Raw genomic sequence first — 21,595 nt, 5'->3', positions numbered from 1 at the left:
TCTGAGAGTAATTGCAAAGAGCGCACGGTGTTGTTGGCGTGTAGGTGTTGGCAGGGCCGCACAGATAATCGTTTACTAAATTAAGTTGTGTTTCTCAATGCAAAATAAGCAAAAAATTTTTAAAGATTTTATTTTTCTTTTATATATAAAGTATAATAATAATTAAAAGTGAATAAATAGGTTTTTTGTTTGTTTAAGGAGCCCTGGTAATCTCGCAGTAAAAGTTTAAGAGAGTTAAAAAGGAAAGAGCGAATCGCAGACCCATAATTACGTCATGATATAATAAAAAGTTCTCTTAATTATACATATATATGTATGTTTACAGATGTATGACTTATTTTGTTAGAAGCTCGCCCGCTCTTGCTATTTTAGATCTCAGCTTCCGACTCATACAAATGTACATATGTATATCCAGATATATTAATATAAATGTATATAGCAAATAACAATTACGTCAAACAGCAAAGCGTGATTCATAAGAGTGGAAGCTGACAGTAGCTGATAATGATCTTATCAGTTAAGATAAAGAGTATGTTTTAAAAATGTGATATTCTTATCAGTTAAAGATGAAAACTATGTTTTAAAAATGTGTTGTGTACTGCAAAACGAATATTGTTAGAATATTTTATTCTTGCTCATTTAAACCGTTACCGCGCAATTTGTATGATATCGCTGTTCAACACTGATTTTGCGATGGGCGATGTAGTTTACATGAGCGAAAAGGAATCGATTTCTGAAGTTCGATTAGTCAGCCGGTTCATTAACAATAGCTCTTTCGTTTTGTGCATTGCATTTAAATTAATTGTTTAAAGTTTTAGTTTTTTCAATTTAGAATTGTTTAAAAATTAGCTACCTGCTGTATAACTCTTTTGATATATTTAACACATGTAAGTTACATGTAGAAAGTCTGCCATTCACATTCCACAGAACCAGCCCCTCCCTACACTATAATTATTGTTCGAAGAAAAAACCCGTCATTGTTTTTATCTTTGGTGCCAACGTCGAATGTAGATAAGAAGCAGCCAGTATGTGGAAAGCAACTGCCGGCCATCAAATACAGGCAACTAGTACCGCCGAAGACGATGACTGGGAAACGGATCCTGATTTTGTCAACGATGTCAGCGAGCAAGAGCAGAGATGGGGCTCCAAAACAATTGATGGTAGCGGACGCGACGGAGGCGGCGCCATTGAGTGAGTCATTTATATTTAGGTCGCTACACCATTAAAAAATCTTGATATTAACATTAAAACGAAACTCAACAGCATGAACAAGCTGCGCGAGGAGACGGAGAAGTCGGATTTGAACAAGAAGAAACAATTGCTAAAGGATCAAAATGCTGGCTATGGATACGGTGGTAAATTTGGCGTTGAGAAGGATCGCATGGACAAGTCGGCGGTAGGCCATGATTATCAGGGCAAAGTAGACAAGCACGCGTCGCAGGTGGATTACAGCGAAGGCTTCGGTGGTAAATACGGCGTGCAAACGAATCGCGTGGACAAATCTGCCGTGGGTTGGGATCATATCGAAAAAGTGGAAAAACACGAATCCCAAAAGGGTACATTCTTAGAACTAACTATATGCCATATATTATAACTATGAACTTTTTGCAGATTACTCTAAGGGCTTTGGAGGAAAGTTTGGCGTGCAGGAGGATCGTAAGGATAAATCGGCATTGGGCTGGGATCATATCGAAAAGGTGGAGAAGCATGAGTCGCAGAAGGGTAAGTTTATGTCAATTTATGTTAGAACTTACTGACTTTGATCCATTTTAGACTACTCTAAGGGCTTTGGTGGCAAATTCGGTGTACAGGAGGATCGTAAGGACAAGTCTGCCGTCGGTTGGGATCATATTGAGGCCCCACAAAAGCATGGAAGCCAAGTGGATCATAAGGTCAAGCCCATTATTGAGGGCGCGAAACCCTCAAACTTACGTGCCAAATTCGAAAACTTGGCCAAAAACTCTGAGGAGGAGTCACGAAAACGTGCCGAGGAGCAGAAGCGTTTGCGTGAAGCTAAGGACAAACGAGATCGCGAGGAGGCAGCTAAGCGAACGGTTGTGGAGAACACGCCACTACCATCTGCCGAGGAGGCACGTGCTCCGCCGGTCAAGGGCAGTCGCACAGCTATACAGACGGGACGTTCCGGAGGTATTGGCAATGCCATCAGCGCATTCAATCAAATGCAGTCGCCGGTAGCTGATACGCCGCCGGCGCGAAAAGAACCAATTATCATACCTAAGGAGCCTGCGGCCGTGGAGGAAGCAAAGCAGTCGGCAGCTCCGATAGCTGCTGTTGTTAAAGAGGTTCCGGCTGCAGCCGAGCCGAAAGATTCGGCACCACCACCAGATGTAGTGCCTCAAATTGAGATAGAGACTGTAGCCACGCCACCATCAAGCGAGCCCCAATCGCCAGCTCACGTCGCAGCTGTGGAGCAGACACCCGAGCCCCACTCGCAGCCGCCAGTACAGGTGCAATCCCAGCCAGAGCCGCAAGCGGAGCTGGAGCAGGAGCCGCTTTATCAAAACCAGGCAGAACTGAAATCTGTGTCCCCATTGCCAGCTGCTCAATCGCCAATACCAGCAGCAGCCTCAGCAGCTGCAGCTAATGGCACTTCGGAGGAGGCCATCTATGCAAACTCTGATAACTTGGCGGACTATTTGGAGGACACTGGCATACATGCAATTGCATTATATGATTATCAGGCAGCTGATGATGACGAGATATCCTTCGATCCCGACGATGTGGTTACGCACATTGAGAAGATCGATGATGGCTGGTGGCGTGGCCTATGCAAGAACCGTTATGGCCTCTTTCCTGCCAACTATGTGCAAGTTATTAATCCAAGCTCCTAATCAGCAAATACTTCCATATGAAATTATTTTCAAGAACAAAATCAAATTATACAATAACTATTTAATGCAGCGAAGAAACCAGGTTGAATCTAAATACTGAGAGTCATCATTTACAATATAAAAGCTGATGTTTCCACATGCAACTTAGAGAGGTTGATTGAATTAACTAATTATTGTAACTTTTCGGGTTTCTGCAACGCTCTCTCATGTCACATGCAATATAAATTCCATTATATATATAAATATATATATATATTTATACATATATTTTTATCATCATTCATTATCGATTTTTAAAAATGTTTAACATGTTTATATACATTCTTCTGTATTTTTGTGCGTATTTTTGAAAAAATATGCTAAAACCATAATTATTTATAGTCTTTTTATACTACTAGCAAAAACAGTTTTTTTAATTTGTTCAAATTTTGAAATAAATGTAATTGTGTGTTTTGGAATGTGTCTGAAATGTTTAAGTAAATGTGTCAAAAGTATGCTCACTTGTATAAAGTTTATAAATGTTTTCATTAAGAATGTTAGACAAGAAAAAGTCTGTTTTATTGATAAAAAAGCATAATAAAGTTTATTAGTAACTATAAAAAAAATATAAATGATTTCAAACTTGTTTAATTAATAGCAGACTTTTAAATGCGTATCACATATTTATTTATTTCAAAGCTATCACAAAGTAGGACTTTATTTAATATGATATGGGAGTCAACACTTTGTTCAGTTTTCCGCATATACTGTATATATGTATGTATGTATTTATATGTATATACATATTTCATTCATTTGTATAGCGGCATGATTTGACTTTCATCAGTTGTGCAGAGAGTGAATCATACATATCTGGACAAAGAAGCAAGTGACTGAATTAAATGGGATTCTTTTACATTCTACAAACATATAGACTATATGCATACATATATTTATATAGCAGGTATATCTCTGACATATTCACGATTATATATAATTGAAATTGAGCTTTGATATACTAAATTATTATTGGTATTGATATGGATCTGATCAAACTGTCAGTGTAAATAATTGTTGCCTAGTAGATGTTGAGGGGGGATTAGATAACAAGTGCGTGTATCAAACAACGTTCCTATTATCAATATGAATTGTCTGTCAAAACGATTCCAGGCAGCTCAGATATAATTTACATACATATGCACGTACACTTAAATATAGACTTGGAGAGAGACAAGCAACATGTATTGTTAAGCCCGCTTAGTGTTCCAGCAAGTATTCCGTTACAAATATACCGCTATCAGTAAACACTTCCAAGCAATCACACGATTCGCATAGGATCTTGTAAAACATTGTAAATATACATAGATAAGTACAATGTACACATGTAATGCCAAATGCAGATTGTCTGTGTGAGTCCTTCCCAGAGAAGCGTTAAGAAAGTAACGAATCTGAAATCCCCTATCGGACGCGATGGACTTGCTCTCTCACACATACATATGAACGTACGTAATCAGTCTCTTTGGCGAAATTGCGCTCAGTAACTATGTATGCATACTTTTTACATATGCATATATATAAAGAGGCAATGGTTTACTTCGGCAGTCAGTCAATCGACGTCAAGCGACGACGACGGAGCTCACGGCGGTCAATACACGCAGCTGCTCACTTGGACTACAAAAATCGATGTATCGATATATTTATTGATAGCATATATCGCTGGTTGAGTCGATTTTGTTCTACGTGTGAACAGCTGATATTTTTAGTGTAAATAGCCTAACCGTAAGTGCGAATGAAAAAGAAAGCAGTTGGGTGCGTGAAAGAAGAATCAACAATGGCAATATTGCTCAACAGAAATTAAAAGAAAACAAAAATAATATATCAGAAATATAATAAAAACAAACAATGAAACGCGTTGTGTATGTTGCGCGTACGATTGATTGAATATAACTCTCGCGAAATTAACAATTGTCGAGTGGCAGACGCTACTCAAGTTTTGACGCTGGCAAATCGTTCCACAAGCTGAGCTGAACAGCAAATGGTCAACGTCACCGAACTTGTAATTGGTTCCAACACACAAAGAGAATAACGTACAATCGTCTATTATTGCTGAGAATTAAACTGCTATTTTGTTTACTTTGCGATTCTGTGTTAAATTAGCAACTGCATTTATTTACTATTACAAATAGTCTAAAACGACGCTGTAAAGTTGTCAATAGTACAATTTTTTCTGCCGCCTACCAATCATCGAACTGTCGCAAGTATGTGTTGCTTAAGTACATTGTTTCCTAATTATTTTTTGTGTTTCGCACATCATGTTAGAGATAATTTAAGAATCTCCCGTTTGCTACTTGTTACTTGTTTATATCTAATGACTTTTGTGATTGTTTTTATTTTGTGTTTTATTTATTTATTTAATTTTGTTACTTATACATTGTGGTTTGATGTGCCTCACTTCAAAAAGTACTTGAAAAAAAAAAAAGAACAGCCATACACCGGCTAACTAGTATTCAGAAGAAAAAAAAACAGATATTACACGGAGTGAAGAGAGTGGAAGTTCAATTAGGACAGAGCTCTAGCTTCAATACCCGTGCAATAGTTATTTTCACCCACACAGTGTAGTCTCAAGTAAAGAAAGGCTTAGCTTTTTTTGAGTGATGGCATCTCGTAGAGGGTATTTAAGGTGCGTTAACTGATATCGTATTCAGTCTGTGTTGTGGCTGCGTAGCAGGTACCAGGCCCTCGGCTGTTTGGAGCTGTTTAATAATTTATTATGTTGATAAGTATTGCTCTAATCTGGAATATCATACCTTAACAATAGGACAAATTCCCAAGTGTATAAAATGAACGCAATCATTATAGTATTCGAATGCATATGTGAATTTAAAAATGATTTAATTCAGCTATTTAACTGCTATTGTTCTCAGGTGCAGGAAATTGTCAATCAATAATTAAATATGACTACAAAAAAAATAAAAAAAAAATTAAATAAATAACAATTTAATTTGCGTGCAGGTTTTATTGCTAATAATTCTCTTACTTTTAGATTAATATTGTTTATTTAATTGCAGTTCATACATACACATACTTATACATAAAATATATAAACACCAAAGTAATAATTTAGCAAACACAAAAAATGGTAACAAAAATATATACATTCTTATATAAAATATACAAAAATAGAAATTATGGTATTATACCTAAACATGTTGCAATACTATAGTAAAAGAGTATGTGTGATAATATTTATGTCACAAATTGTTTGTAGCTTGTTAGTTAATTTACAAGTAGCGATTATGCATAGGTTCAAGTTTGTTGATACACTTATCGGTATTTATGAACCGAAGTTGATATGATAACTCGCATTCATATCAGTTTCGCCAACTGTATAAACAATGTTGTATATAGACGGAGAAAACATATGTGTTCCACTAAACTTAACGGATAGAATTGTCACAATTCACCATAAAATGAAAATCTTTTACTCAATTGAGTGAACAGCCGAGGTCTTTAATTGGCGCCAAACATAATTAGACAATTCAACGATTCGATGAAGCGATGTGGAAGGCAGCAGCAGCCGTAACAGCGGCGCAACGTTTTGTCAAGGTGAACCAGACAACACCTCGTGTTTCCAACTAGCTCCATAGCTGCCCGCAGCACCTATGTACATATTGATATACATTTATACATATATACACATATGTTCAAGATGTGCTGAGCTCGGCTATAAAATGTCTGTGCGTTTGCTTTAAAGCCGCAAAAATCAGCGATAAAACGTATGCACAAACCTTTTAAGTTGAAAAAAAAAAAAACAACAACAACAACAACGATGTTTAAAGAGTATGTAACATATATGTTTTTTTAGCAGGTTATTCACCTGTGCAACCTGTGCAACAGGTAACTATAGTCGTGTTGGTATGTTTTCCTTTTGTTGTTGTTGATATAAAGATTTTTCGTGTTATCGGCGAACACAGCTGGAATAATGGCCAAAAAGACCCTAAAACAGAGTTTCGCGAATTTCTTTTATTTCTTTATTCTCTTATTCGTATACAATTTCGTTATTAATTCTAGCAATAAAAACAATTCTCGAATTTATTTACTGATTGTGCTTGAGTGTTTACTCAAAATTCTTATCAATCAACATTTAAAAACTTCAATAATCTAATTGAGGCGGAACAGACGCAAATTACTTTTAGTTTCCTTATGTCTACGTACAGTGAAGCTTTGCTACAGTGAAAGATCATTCCATGCACATAAAGCTATGTAATGTAGATGAATTCATTTAATATAGTCTTATCTATATCAGTTAGTCCACCGTCTGATTCGTATGGTATATCTTAGCAATCAACAGAAATATATTTAATGTAAGTTTTTTTGGCGTTCCCAGATAGAACAGAGGGTATTGCCAAGTCGACGCTGTTCAGCAGATCCAACTTTTTTTTTCTTTGGTCATTACTTTTTTCCGCCATCTCATTCTATTTGTGTCGCATATGTTTCAAATGCAGATAATGACAAAATTATGGCATTCGTTAATTTTCTATTTGTTGTTCAGATTTTGATAATATAATGGCGAATTACAGAGGGCAATTGCACAATAAAATTAGTATGTGCGAATTATATGAAAGCAATGTTAATTTCAGACAACTCTTTTATTTACTTATGCTAGAAAAAAACTTGTATACAAATATTATCTATTTGAGTACTCAAATTGCAAAGCAATCTGCGAAGCGTCACGTGCTGAAATATAAACAAATACACAAGACTATAATTTATCTGGACGCATTTTGTAATTTTCTGCTTGATCAGGGCCACTAATTGAACTTGTCACGCACAAGTGTTAAATAAATTAAATACATACAGTAAATAATCAATTTAAATATTTTATGCTTTCTCAATACTGTTGCAGCATGTCTTCAAACGAGGGCTATCACAATAAAATAGAGCCAGGCGGTGGGTCCGCTGGTGATGAACAGTCCACAAGTTCGGGTGCGCGTGGCAGCCATGGAAGCGCTGCAAGTGCCGCAGCGGCAAACAGTACGCAGCTGCATCAGCAGATACTGAATGAGAATACATATCTGAAGGCCTCGAAGCAGGCCTACTTCAGCGATGAAAAGGTGCTCATACCCGACGATGATCGCACAAATGTGAGTAAAAAGAAAGAATTTTCTTTTAAGTACACTGTATCCAAATGTAATATTTCGTAACCGATAAATATCGAATATCTGTATATCGATTTTGTAAGAGATAAAGTTAAATTTTATAGTATATATTTTTTATAGACGATGTATAGTGTTCGGTTATAGGGTATGTTTTAGTCGAACTATTATTATGGTGATATTAATATGTTTTATTTGCACACACAGATCGGTTTCAGTTTTCGCAAGCTGTGGGCCTTCACCGGTCCCGGTTTTCTCATGTCCATTGCGTATCTAGATCCGGGCAATATTGAATCTGATTTACAATCGGGCGCCGCAGCCAAATATAAAATACTCTGGGTGTTATTATGGGCCACAGTTCTGGGTCTGCTCATGCAACGCTTGGCCGCAAGGTAAGGGTGTTGGATAATTTTCATTATATATTAGGTATATAAAATATATAATTCTTGTACGTTACTAGGCTGGGCGTTGTCACTGGTCTGCATTTGGCGGAGATGTGCTACAGACAATACAAACGCTTACCACGTTGGATACTCTGGATAATGATAGAGATTGCCATTATTGGCTCGGACATGCAAGAGGTCATAGGCACAGCCATTGCCATATATTTGCTGTCCAATAAAGTGTACGTTTATCTAGACTTTATCAAATGACGAATGATATATCGATTTTGTAATTTCAATTGTAGTGTACCTTTATGGGGTGGCGTACTCATCACCATTGTCGACACATTTACGTTCCTATTTCTGGATAAGTACGGTTTGCGTAAACTGGAGTTCCTATTTGGTTTCTTGATCACTGTCATGGCCATCACATTTGGCTATGAGGTAAGCAGTACTCCTACAAAACATACATAAATACATAATTCAAGTTTCCAAAATGATTCAATCTGAAAAAGTTCCCCCACTGCAGTAACTCCCAAATTAGTTAACTGTCAGGCATGCAAATAAGTACGAATTGTAGGTATAGAAAACGCTCGAGTCGTAAATAACAAAAGCAGTTTATTTTACCCATATTCTACAAATGTATTTTAATGATTTTTATTTACTTTATTTATTTTTGTTTTCTATTTCTATGTCGCAAATTGCAACCGTCAATTGTCAGGCACGTCTGTCAGGGGCGTACTTTACGTTCATATCTTTCAATTACGGCCGTTGAGGTCTTCCATTCTCTTTTCAATTCCTGTTTTAGCATATTTGCCATTTCGTTCCGTTGCTTGATAATGTGTGAACATTTTTTTTTTATATCTGTTCAGAGACTATCTCTGCTTGTACTGAATGCAGTGTTTTATTTTATGTCTTGCCTTTTAATGATTAGATAAATGGTTTAAGAGAACTACTAGACTTTTTAAGCTACTACTAAATATTTTCTTATAGCTGTGTATGAAAATGACGGAAATAATAAGTTGGGGATTATACCCTCGGAGCTTATCTGAAAGTCATTTGCAAAAAGCATTTACCAGGGGATTTCCATTTCTGTTCAGAGATTTGCATTTGTTTTATTTGACTCTTGGCATTTTTGTTATATATTAGTTTGATGATTAATAACGTTGCATTTCAATTTTTTACACTTGTGCTCATTTTTATTTTCATTTGAAAGTATATTTATCATACTATATTAGATTCCCAACCCCGTCGTAAATTTGATTTATAAGCACTGACTGCTCATTATTTTAATCGATTCAGTTTGGTTTTAGTAATATAGTCTAGCAATATCTTCTCGGGTTCAAGGCGCTCCATTCTCTTTCCTTATTGAACTTTTAACACTCTGTTATGGGACTTGTATTTTTTTTATTATTGATTGCCAAATATATTTTTGTTTATACTTGTAGTACATTGTGTCAGCACCCAATCAGGGCGCTGTGTTGGAGGGAATGTTCGTGCCGTGGTGTTCTGATTGCAACTCGGATGTGTTGCTACAGGCAGTGGGCGTGGTTGGTGCCGTTATTATGCCGCACAATCTCTATCTGCACTCTGCGTTGGTCAAGGTAGAGTTGGGTTAAAAGCCAAATGAATCCCTAAATAATATCACAACTACAATTGAATTACAGTCACGTGACATTGATCGCCGCCAGCCAAAGAAAGTGAGCGAAGCAAATTTCTATTTCTTTATTGAGGCCTCCATAGCGCTGTTCGTGTCCTTTATCATTAATCTCTTTGTTGTCGCCGTCTTTGCGCACGGCATGTATGGCAAGACCAATCGGGATGTGGTAAGTGACTTATTGAATACCAATATCTAAGCTGTTGCTAACTCTCATCTCTTTTTAGCTGGACGTGTGCACCAACAAATCGATGTATGAGGATGCCAAGCTATCGTTCACGGACAACCACAATCTCACGGACATCATCAATGCCGATTTGTACAAAGGCGGTCTGTTTCTGGGCTGCACATTTGGGGCCGCCGCAATGTACATATGGGGCGTGGGTATTTTGGCTGCTGGCCAGAGCTCCACCATGACAGGCACATATGCCGGCCAGTTCTCCATGGAGGGCTTCCTCAATCTGCAGTGGCCCCGCTGGTGTCGCGTGCTGGTCACGCGCTGCATTGCCATTATACCCACCTTCTGCCTGGCCATGTTCAGCAAAATGGAAGATCTGACCAATATGAATGATATACTTAATGCGGTGATGTCGCTTCAATTGCCATTTGCAGCGATTCCCACCATCGCGTTTACATCTTGTGCAGCCATCATGGGTGAATTTGTGAATGGAATGTAAGTGACGAAATGAGAATTATGAACTAGTAAGCGATATTTGAAAGATAATGAAAACTGTTTTCTTGCTCTGCAGCGGCAACAAAATCGTTGCCATTTTATTAACCATTGTGGTTATTGGAGTCAATCTTTACTTTGTTGTGGTGCAAGTGGAATCGCTTGAAATTGTAGGCGGCACACTGGCAGTAGTCTGTGAGTAGCCCAAATATTAACTATTCGGAATTGACTTGATTAATTAACTTTGCTCTCTTTTCTTTTGTAGGCATATTTGCTATTCTATACATAGTTTTTGTTATATACCTTGTGATACATATGGCCGCGTGCATGGGCAACAAGTGGCTGATGAACAGTCGGGTAAGTTACTGAAAAAATCAGCAATACCTTATCAATAGTCGTGACAAAAAGCATTAACTGTTTAGCCAGTCAGTCATAAATTGTAGTTATCATGTTGAATTTTATCAATTTACGTGACTATTGGTAACCACCTAATAGAGCTTTAGATGTCATATGCTGAAGACAGCTTCATCTAACCTGATGTTTTTCCTTTCACAGTGGGTGCAGCGTTGGGTGTTACCAAGCCAGAATAGTTTTTCGATAAAGAACGCCAACTCTACGTATGCCAGGTATGTTCGCACATAATATCTCACTAATTGCTCAAATACATACGCCTACACATTCACTGCCTACGCCTCCATATGGGTAACTAATCTACAAATTTATCTATGGTCTGTACTATCCTAATATCAATTGGTATTTTATACTTTCCCAGCACTCTAAAAGCTGTCAACTGATTTCTTTTGATAATTCTTTTGGTCCATTCTGTTTTCTTTTTTCTTTCTGTTTCTTCTGTATCTTCTGTTTCTCTCTTCGTAATACTTGTAACTATTGACTAACACTTAATTGAAAACATATGCCTATGCTCTTATTCTTTTAATTATTCGCAGTGATGTTGCCTTAGTTGTAGGCGATAAAACTAACCCTACTGACAAACCTCTCGATACAGTTTCGGAAAAAGTAGCTCAATAATGCATTATGCATTCTATTGGCTATGGTTCAGTAAATAACTTTAGGATGTCCTCCACTTTTGTGATATTAACACTAACATCACACGCTTTACAGCACTAACAATTCACCAACAAGAATTTAAAATGCACTGTTCAGCTGTTTGACACTAGCCAATCGTTTCATATCTTAAATACAATTTTATTTATAAGTTCTGGTAAGTCTAAAGTTGTTGATAATGTGCCCACACAACGCTCGCACAATCGGTATTATCAGGGCTAATAATATAAGCTAGCGCGCTTAGTTTGAACAAATAAAGTATGCATTTAATAGCAATTTATGGGAAAAAGTATTTATCGCCTTTTGATTTATGTGTATATCCTAGACATAAGCTATTTTTTAAGTTGGAATGGAACGAAGAGCAGCAAAGCCTGGACTAACCGTACATTGATTTAAAATTCATAATTGACATTTTGGTATAACTCTCATCCCTTGCATATATCGAGAGGGCGTGGCTAACTTAACACAATAAAGCCTCGAGCATCGAAACTTGTGTTGCTAATATTATTTACCCGTTATTTATGTATCATAAAATTCTCTTTTATTATATGTGTGTGCGTGACTACCACCATTTGTTTTCCAACACCGTTCTCTGTGTCTTATACTAAATATAAATACACACACATGCACATGCCCTACTACTCTTATACCGCTCGCCACTCGACACTCTGCAAAAAATGTACGAAAATAAAAATAAACTATTGGATTGACTGATCTATAAATTTTGTTGAAAATCGGCAAATGATTTTCTTGGCATTGGTACAAAATTGTTCTAAAAAGTTTGCGATTGGCAAGCACAAAATAATAATAAACAAGCCAAAAAACTGCAAAATGTGCAAATAAAGTAAGAGAACATTGTTTGGGACCACATTAACATGGCAACCAATATTAATTAGAATTTCGACATTTTGACGCATATTAAAAAAAAGAAAACAAACAGAAAAAAACGAAAAACAATTTTTTTTTAAACCGAAAATTCAATGCGGTTTTCAATTGTTTATTTAAATCTGGAAATTCGCTGCTGTACGTGCCGAATCTGTTAATCCATTTATACTAATGGGTGCCTCATCGAACCAACAAAAACAACCGAACGCAACACAACCATATGTGGACGGCATCCTCTATGCAGCGAGCTGACGCTGAACGATAATGGAATCTCCATAAACTCTTTCCATAATTTGCACAGAAATGTCGCCTCTTAGTTTTTTATGGCTATTAAAGTTTTAATTTTGTATAATAAAGATATTATTTCGTTTATAATGTTCGCCTATGTATATCAAAGTGATGTTAATTATAATTGAATAATTATTGGTAGTTCTGTAGACGTAATTGTTTATAAGAAATCAAATAACGTAGCTTTATTTTGTAAATAGCCTTATTTGTAAATAGCTAAGAAATAATAAAAATGATCTTAAAACCTTTTGACCCTGGCTCGCTCCCACAATAAAGTTATCTCTGCTGGGATATATGCATGGTTCCTTCTGAGTTGTATTTTTATTTGAAAACCTCAAGTCTCTTAACTCTTAATAATTCTGTCTCTATATCTCGTATGTAGCTCCCTTCTTATATGTGATGTTGTATTCCTAAAGTCTTACTAACAAATTGTTGTAGATAGCAATAGTAAAACATTGTTTGTGTAAATAGCATCTGGCTCTGTTTGAATGTGGACTTATGTAGTTTCTAATTGACTTTGCTGTTCTTTAAAGGGTTCGAATCGGATCAGTGTCAGCACAAGCTGTGCCCCTTCCCATAGGTCTCAAGTGTCTCTTAATCATTTAGACATGTATATATATATATACACACACACACACACACAAGCACAGCTACAGTTATGTAGTCATTCATCCAAACTCATAATATCTTCCATTTGCAGAATTTCGACCAATCCCGACACAGATGCTGATATCATGGACGGTGAGGATGCGTAGCCATTACTGTTCTGCACTGATTCCGATGGCAGCGAGGAGGTTTGTTTTAGCAGCAATAACAATGAGCTGAATTGCCACAGCAGCAATGTGGATAATGCCAGTAATGGTCATGTAGTCATTAGCTAGCATTCGGCTCAGGTCTGCCCCGATAATAACTATAAACCATCCCGTCGCAAACAGCGCAGCCTATCCACAGACCCTATCCCAGCACCTAGTTCATCATATCAGAAATCGGGTCACGCTCTGCGCGCTGTTCGCTTGAAAGCCGAAATCTTGGGAATTAGTGTAATACGATTTCATAGCATAATTATTTCAATATGATGTACGCAGTATACCAAAAAATCCAATGCAGATTTTCTTAGCAAACCCACATACATACATAAACACATAACTGTAAAATGCCTCGATAAAAGATAAACGTGTGGCATTCAAAGTAGACTTAAGTTCCCTGTACGGTAATTGATAATAATTATTATATAATATGAACACACACACACACACACACATACATACATACATACACATTTATATATAAATTTTAAACTATATTTATATATTACTTATAAGGCTGTGAACTGAGAAACCGTAAACAATTTTAAACAATATATATGTTAATATTAACGGGTCCTTTCCGAAATTATTTCCTAAATTTTTTCAAAAAATATTTCTTGTCGTGTGCTTTTATTGAACAACTATTTGTAATTTATGATCTAGTTATTTATTAAATCGCAATTTAATATATGTCATCATTGGGTAGGACACTACTTCAAAATTTGTCAATACCGTTTTAAGGCACGTTTCATATTTGCCATCAAATTGTTTTCTATTGTTGTGTAAATCACTTAAAATAAAAATATTATTATTTTATTTATAAGATTAAATATAAAATGATATTTTTGTCTTAAACAGGAAAGTCCAGCAAAATGGAAATATACCTAAACAACATTATTTTCTAGGGCGGTCTGATGGTCATGGAGTTAATGATCATGATAACGATAATGTTGCATGCATCTTCTTCGTAAATTGATACAATATGGTTATGTATGTGTGTATATATAATTTTGATAAAGTTATAATGATAAATAAGATATATATAAGGCTACATGCACCAGTTTTGTATATTCTGGGATATATGTATATATCCATTTATTTCGTTTTAGACGCATCACTGTCTTGTCATCAAGTCTTAATTAGATGTAATTGACATTTAAATGGATGAAATGCAAACGGAAGCTAAATGATATACCTTTGTAGCTAATGACCAACTTGATAGTCAAATATTAATTACGGTGTAGGTGACAGACAGAATAATAAATAACTTCATTATAGCTTACGACATACGTACAAGTGGGGTAATTCGCTATAGAGGCGTTGTCTATTATTTGATCGGAAAGGCGTAAAACGATTTATGACACAAGACAAGCTCTTGAATACATAAATAATATTGATAATAGGGAATAATAGTTGCTCTAGATGCGCACAAATTAAGTATTATTATCTATTACGATCTCCTAGCATTTCGATCAGCTGTATAAGCTAACCAGAAGCTGTTCAGTAGCAAAGCTCACCGACCTGCTCTAGACAAAATATAAACAGACTCTAGTAGTAGGTACTAGAGCCGGTTCAATTACTTTCATGTGGTGAGTTACACAGAACAGGTTATGTTAATCGATATATACTTCTATTAGACTAAAAATTAAAAAATAACTTACTGTGATTTACTTAAGCGCCGACTGTCCCGAACGATGCAAGTATTTGAATTTGTCTAAGATGCGGAAACTTTTGATAGTATTGATCGGGCTGCAGCTGACTCTTAGCTCGGAGTGCTCAATATTACGTGCGTAGCTAAAAAGTATAATTGAATTACCTGTTTGACTGAGGTGTAGAATGGTGAACTGTATTTCTAACTCTTAGCTCAGCATATCAAGAAGTGCCGCTTTGGAAATACCACCTGTATTCGGGATACTGCAAATGCGCTGATACGTAATTTTCCAAAGGGAATACCCTCGGTTGGCTTGAAGCCATTGGATGTGGTCCATGTGAAGGATACGGTGCTCATCAATGATCGGCCAGAGGGTGTACTTTGGTATTTTTTCCAACTGCTCAATCAGATCAATTACGGATTTGAGAATACAACTATAACTGACGTTAAAGGCTTCGACGAGGATCCCACATCGTCAAAAATAATAATTAAAGGACAAATACCCAGACTAATATATAAAGGCATATATAAAGCCATGGGCCGATTGCTTTGGATGGTGCAAATCAATTCAACTGGCGATTCTGAATCGGAATTCCTAAATTTTCGTTTCGATTTCACATTGAAAGTGCAAACAGAATATCGTAATGGTAAGCGATTTCTGAAGATCTATCAACTGGTGCCCAATGTATATGTGGATCGGTAAGTTAATTCCAAATATTTGAAATATGATGATACATTGTCACAACATTGCAGCTGGATACAATGGCTGGAGAACTTTTTTCCAGAAAATACAGACCTGACCATTGCCATGAATAGAATTTTCAATGCGAATTGGGTGGAGTTTTGGAATGAACTAGAAAAGCCAATATTGGAAGTATTCACGGGTGTATTTTTAAGTATGATCGAAGATATATTTTATAATGTGTCATACGATGATATGTTTCTACCTAATAATGAAAATGTGAATTGAAACTTTACATCGTTTGATTACTCAGCTATACCAAATATAAACGATAAATGGATTGAAAGTAGTAGTATATACCATACATACATATGTATGTATATATTCGTATAGGTTAAGTTCTCGCATTTAGTATCAAATGACATTTCGAAACCCAACATTGCATACTCTCCACTAATTATATGAAAACTGGAATTGATGTACGGAACTTAGTTTAATTCCTTTATTTTATTCATTTCTGACAATAAACCGGTCTATAAAACTATGATAATTACGTTTCCATTTGCTGAGCTTATAAATGTTCTGCTGAAAAGTCATTCGCTTTTATTCAATACTTAAACGCTGAGTCAAATACAGTTGGATTATTCTCTGACAAACATAGGACTTTTTCTATTTATATAAATTATATATATTTCAAGTATGCGTAAAACATTTCCTATTGTGATCGGACTCCATCTGTTGATCGCAATAAACTGTCAAACATTACGTGGGTAGACAAAATACAATTGTGTTGCCACATAAACAAATCTCTTTTTGCTATAGTGTTTTTTATTCTTTACATAAATTCGCATAGCAAGCAATATAAAGAAATGCCGTTTTGGCGATTCGAAATGTATTGTTGGATCAATGAATGCTGTGATACGACAGTATTCACGAGGATTATCTGCAATCGGTATGAGGCCCATCGATGTTGTGGGCATTGAGGATTCGAATGTTTGGAATAATGCCCAAATAGGTGGTGCTTGGTTCCAATTCAAGCTATTCAATCAAGCAAATTATGGCTTTGAGAATACGACAGTAAAGCGTATTAGAGGTTTCGGTAAAGATCCAACAGCCACCATAATGGAAATACACGGACAGATTCCAAGTCTTATTCATAAGGGTAACTATGTGGCTAAAGGACGAGTTTGGATGGTTGCCCTCAATGCGACAGGTAGCTCAACATCGGATTTTCAGAATCTACGATTCATATTGAAGCTAAAAGTCATACCGGAATATCGGAATAATAAGCGCTATTTGAAAATCTATGAACTGGTGCCAGTTGTCAATATCAGTCGGTGAGTTTTCAAAAATTATTTATATACATACAAGGGTGATCTGAATCTGATTGACATGAAGTTAGAAACATATTTAGAAATTGGACTCCTTTTTATATAAAAAATACAATATATTCTTGTTAGTCTGAAAAGTTTTCAAACTACCCTCGTACATATTATATGTATTTACATAGTCCAAACACTATATGATCAAAATCAATTTGACAGCTGGATTGTGTGGTTGGATAATTTATTCCCCGAGAACATGGATTTAACAATTGCAATCAATGAGCTGCTTAACGCGAACTGGTTGGAATTTTGGAATGAATTGGAGCCAGCATTTCTGAACATTTTTAGCGGTGTATTTACGAGCATGATTACAGATACATTTGAGAAAATATCCTACGACGACATGTTCCTCAAGGATAATGAGACTGAATCAAGCAATTAAGCTAAGCTCATATTTATATCAACTGTGAACGCGTTAATTAATGTAACAGGAAATATATATCTATAGTTCATTTAAATTATATACATGCATTTAACTGGCAATCCGGTTTTCCAGATAGTTGACTATAAACTTAACTCTAGCTAAACTCTTGACTTTATTTACAATCGAGCATTGGCTAAAGCAGGTTCTAAGTGAAATCGTGTCGTGATTGTGAACAAATGTAATAGGTAAAAAAATATATATCTACATATATAGCTATATTTTTAAATAGTATTCATAGCTAATCAAAACGTAATCGAATTGGGGATGCATAAATTTTCCTTATTGGTTGTCATATTGTTAATGCTATGTAAAACTTCATCGGAGATCGAGCTGCGTGAGTAATCAACTTTTTGCAGCCATTGTTGTGTATAATTAGAGAAACTATAGATATTTGTATATACAGCCGATGATATCAAGAAATGTCACTTTGGGGACTCCCAATGCGTTATCCATACCATGAACGATTTGATTAGACGCTATCCGAATGGAATATCGGATTGGTTTGCCTCCGTTGAATGTGACACAGCTGGAGGATATCTCGATTTTGAATCGGCCCAATGGTGCTGCAGTTTGGTTATCATTTTACTTAAAAAACTTAACTAATAAGGGCTTCAACAACGCAACCATAACCCATGTCCAGGGCTTCAATAAGGATCCCAGCCATAGCAGTATGATAATCAAGGCGTATATACCAAGGCTCATCCATGATGGCACATATAATATGCAGTCTCGTATTTTGCTATTTGTGGCAAATGCAACGGGAAGTTTCCGCTCTGAATTTCTCAATTTTCGCTTGGAAATATGGATAAAAGCTATACAGGAATTTCGCAGCAACAAGCGATACTTGCGCATCTATGAACTGAGGCCCAAAGTCGACCTGCAGCGGTAAGAAAATATAATAATAAAATATCACACAATATGCATATTGTGCTGTTTCTGTTTTATAGATGGATAATTTCTCTGGACTCATTATATATTGAAAATACGGATATGACAATTATAATGAATAATATTATCAATGAAAATTGGCTTGAGTTTTGGCAGGAGCTTGAGCCAAGTATGCTCAAAACCTTTGAACTATGCATTACGTCAATACTGAAAAAGGTCTTCGATAATGTCGCCTACGACGATTTGTTTCTGCCAGACGAATATTAATTGCATAATGCAATATATGTACTATGTATATATGAGAAAGAGAGTATATTGGTTTGTTGCTTTACTTGAATTTGTTAGCTTAATGAAATGAGTTTCTTCTTTCTTGTATGATGGGTTGTGTTTGAAAATAGTTTTAGGAAATAACTTATCAATAGAATTTAATTTATAATTATGGAATAAAGTTGACTTTTGTTTGGAATATTTATTCAAATGAATGAATGAATGTACATAGGTGTTGCCAGCTAGTTTTGAATTTTAGCTTTACCCAGATTGTGGAACTGGCCATCTAGTTGGAGCTCATCGTAGAATATGTGATCGTTGTAGATCTCGTCGCGATGGTACATGTGCTGGTAGCCCTTGGAGCTGTTGCCTCGCTTAAATTTCCGATGATCCGCAGCCAGTTTAAGCAGCTTTTGGCGGCTATGCGGCTGGCCAAGATATTGAAGTGGAGTGGCCTGATCCAGGGCTGGTGATATGTCCTGGTTGTGGCGTTTGCTGCGACGCTGGCGCCAGCCCCAGCGCATACGTTTAACGGTTGTCGGTGGCAGTGGCATGAGGTAAGTGCGAGCAGGCCGAAGACGTTTGGACTTGTATCTCGAATTCCGGGTCTTATCTCTGTAGTGGTCCACCACTTGGCAGGTCTGCATGTCTCTGGGCTTGGGTATGACGTCGTCCAGCTTGGGCGGACACTGTAGCACATAGTAGAGGCCGGCAGTGGAGGAGTCGTTTGCATGAGGCTTGGCCAGGTCGAGCAGCCGCAAAGGCACCTTGTAGTAGGCAAACATGTTGCGCTCGACAACAATTGCCGATGCGGCACTCAGCAGCAGCAATCCCAACTGCAGCATTGTGCAGAAGTGCAAAAGTGTTGGGCTAGACATGGGCAAAGTCATATTTATAAATGTAAATTACCTTTCAGCTTCAATGAGCGGCTTTGCAACCGCTTTGCGGTTAGCCGGCTATAATTTGGCTTTAATATTTATTACGAGCGAGCAACTGGTTTTCCTAGCAACCAGGCAGGTTGAATGAACCGTCGCTGCACCTAGGCCTAGGCCTAGGTCAATCAATAGTCGTAGTTGTCATAAAAAAATAGAAATAGAAATAGCAAAAGTTTTTGTGTACGGAAGTCATGCAAGAAACTGTTGTCATAAAAAAATAGAAATAGAAATAGCAAAAGTTTTTGTGTACGGAAGTCATGCAAGAAACTGTTGCTTGTTTGCGTCTCAGCAGTGTTGCTACGGTTGGCTTAGCAACATTGCTGCGCAACAGGCGCAACAGTTATTTGTTTTCGTTTGTTTATAGCACTTTGACGCTTGCGCCTCAAATGTGCTATAAACTTGAAATATGTAGGGGAAATTTGGCAGAGTGGGGCGTACACCAAGCACTCCCCATTTGTTGCACATATGCAACAGATTTTGGCGTGACTGCTGCGAATTTTCGAGTTCATTGCGAATTCATATTCTAGGCATGTTGTGGCTTTGTTTCTGACGGCTTGCCGACACTGTGGCATGCAACAAACCTAACAACTTAGCCAATTACAACCGACACGCTGTTCTAATCAGGCGCAAATGGATTTATTCATAAATAATGTCAGTATTTAAGAAGCTAATAAATAAAGAGAAATATGATTAGATTATATAAGGCGTCTGAACGTGTTTGTGTGTGAAGCTATTAAATTGTGTCTCGTCATATTTGTGTGTCACGGAGACGCGAACGTATAATTGCATGGCAAACTAAGTAAATCATCGATATATTGCATTTCGATTGCGCACATTGCAAGAGCTCGATCGATATATTATGGCTCGCTTACCTACATACATATATCGCAGGGGAAAGCTAAAATGGCAGGGCTCTTTATTTACGTTGAGGTTTGTGTTGCAAAATATTTAATATTATTAAAAATAATAAAAAAAAATATAACTGATATTTCATATTGATTTAAATAATTTATACAAATATTATTTAAAATACAATATCTCTTCATTTATGTAATGACTGTCATCTAAAGGTTGCTCTAATCTGATAGATTCAAATAATTCGCTAGTCCTTACAACCCTTCATTGCACATTTTCTATTTTCATTTACGTAGGTAAAAGTTGGCAATAAATAATTGAATTAGCGCCTAATCAACTCCCCGATTACCTGCCGAAAGCCAACTTGATTAGGCAAAGTGCCAGAACGTCAAAACGTTTGCGTGCAATGGCAACATAAAATGGCGGCGCAACAATTGGCCGGAAGTAAGCTTGGCAACGTGGCTGACAACCAAATGTTATGGCACAGGGGAAATCAACAAAGGCAAAGGTGTAAAATAAACAAATGCCTAGCAACCGGGAGCTGCCACGATCAGTTTTTCCTAACTGGCTTACGTTGTCGTCGAAGCACTTCCTTTCAGTCAGCTAACGGAAGCCCAGGTGAGCAGTCGCAAAGCGGAAATAAAAATAAAGGCAGAATATATAAAATAATGGAAAAATTATGATAAAATAGTAAAATATAAGTCCAACTCTTTAAAGTGATTATAGATAGATTAATTTTTGTAAACAAATTAGTTACAAATGCAGAA

General features: G+C 36.6%; 6 protein-coding genes across 9 annotated transcripts; 5 read left to right on the top strand and 1 right to left on the bottom strand.

Moving 5' to 3' along the window:
* The first annotated feature begins 706 nt into the window (after positions 1–706).
* Cortactin (cortactin) lies at positions 707–2,946 on the top strand. Its single transcript, XM_018112635.3, has 5 exons — positions 707–887; positions 1,012–1,191; positions 1,264–1,556; positions 1,612–1,722; positions 1,774–2,946. Exons 2-5 carry the CDS (start codon positions 1,028–1,030, stop codon positions 2,850–2,852), a joined length of 1,647 nt encoding a protein of 548 aa, XP_017968124.1. The 5' UTR covers positions 707–887; positions 1,012–1,027; the 3' UTR covers positions 2,853–2,946.
* Positions 2,947–4,418: 1,472 nt separating this feature from the next.
* On the top strand, positions 4,419–14,330 carry Mvl (solute carrier family member malvolio). Of its 4 annotated transcripts, none has more exons than XM_030384425.2 (12): positions 4,419–4,610; positions 7,738–7,975; positions 8,195–8,379; positions 8,448–8,612; positions 8,676–8,814; positions 9,819–9,974; positions 10,038–10,196; positions 10,255–10,700; positions 10,777–10,892; positions 10,963–11,054; positions 11,253–11,323; positions 12,892–13,211. In XM_030384425.2, the coding sequence occupies exons 2-12, from the start codon at positions 7,739–7,741 to the stop codon at positions 12,962–12,964; spliced, it is 1,839 nt and encodes a 612-aa protein (XP_030240285.1). In that variant the 5' UTR covers positions 4,419–4,610; position 7,738; the 3' UTR covers positions 12,965–13,211. The 4 variants fall into 4 exon arrangements, with proteins under 4 accessions (XP_030240285.1, XP_017968120.1, XP_030240286.1 ...); XM_018112631.3 differs by lacking the exon at positions 12,892–13,211 and adding an exon at positions 11,645–12,054; XM_030384426.2 differs by lacking the exon at positions 12,892–13,211 and adding an exon at positions 13,636–14,330 and having other exon boundaries at positions 4,420–4,610.
* A 927-nt stretch (positions 14,331–15,257) lies between these two features.
* LOC108660230 (protein takeout) lies at positions 15,258–16,364 on the top strand. Its single transcript, XM_018113563.3, has 3 exons — positions 15,258–15,527; positions 15,605–16,091; positions 16,146–16,364. The coding sequence occupies exons 1-3, from the start codon at positions 15,461–15,463 to the stop codon at positions 16,360–16,362; spliced, it is 771 nt and encodes a 256-aa protein (XP_017969052.1). The 5' UTR covers positions 15,258–15,460; the 3' UTR covers positions 16,363–16,364.
* A 269-nt stretch (positions 16,365–16,633) lies between these two features.
* LOC108660229 (protein takeout) lies at positions 16,634–17,917 on the top strand. Its single transcript, XM_018113562.2, has 3 exons — positions 16,634–16,840; positions 16,928–17,411; positions 17,619–17,917. Exons 1-3 carry the CDS (start codon positions 16,774–16,776, stop codon positions 17,839–17,841), a joined length of 774 nt encoding a protein of 257 aa, XP_017969051.1. The 5' UTR covers positions 16,634–16,773; the 3' UTR covers positions 17,842–17,917.
* A 135-nt stretch (positions 17,918–18,052) lies between these two features.
* Positions 18,053–19,148, top strand: LOC108660232 (protein takeout). Its single transcript, XM_018113564.3, is given in 4 exon segments — positions 18,053–18,217; positions 18,287–18,374; positions 18,376–18,768; positions 18,831–19,148. Coding segments are annotated over 4 exon segments (759 nt in total). The 5' UTR covers positions 18,053–18,147; the 3' UTR covers positions 19,039–19,148.
* Positions 19,149–19,275: 127 nt separating this feature from the next.
* Positions 19,276–20,173, bottom strand: LOC108660223 (uncharacterized). The gene has a single exon (XM_018113556.2). It carries the CDS (start codon positions 19,926–19,928, stop codon positions 19,281–19,283), a length of 648 nt encoding a protein of 215 aa, XP_017969045.2. The 5' UTR covers positions 19,929–20,173; the 3' UTR covers positions 19,276–19,280.
* Positions 20,174–21,595: the final 1,422 nt, after the last annotated feature.

The sequence above is a fragment of the Drosophila navojoa genome, chromosome 2, assembly GCF_054131105.1.
Source record: "Drosophila navojoa isolate 15081-1374.11 chromosome 2, UAZ_NAV_1.0, whole genome shotgun sequence".
In the NCBI taxonomy this organism is placed as follows: Eukaryota; Metazoa; Arthropoda; class Insecta; order Diptera; family Drosophilidae; genus Drosophila; species Drosophila navojoa.
The sequence above is the reverse complement of the archived record's forward strand: the minus strand, read 5'-3'. Positions and strand labels throughout refer to the sequence as shown.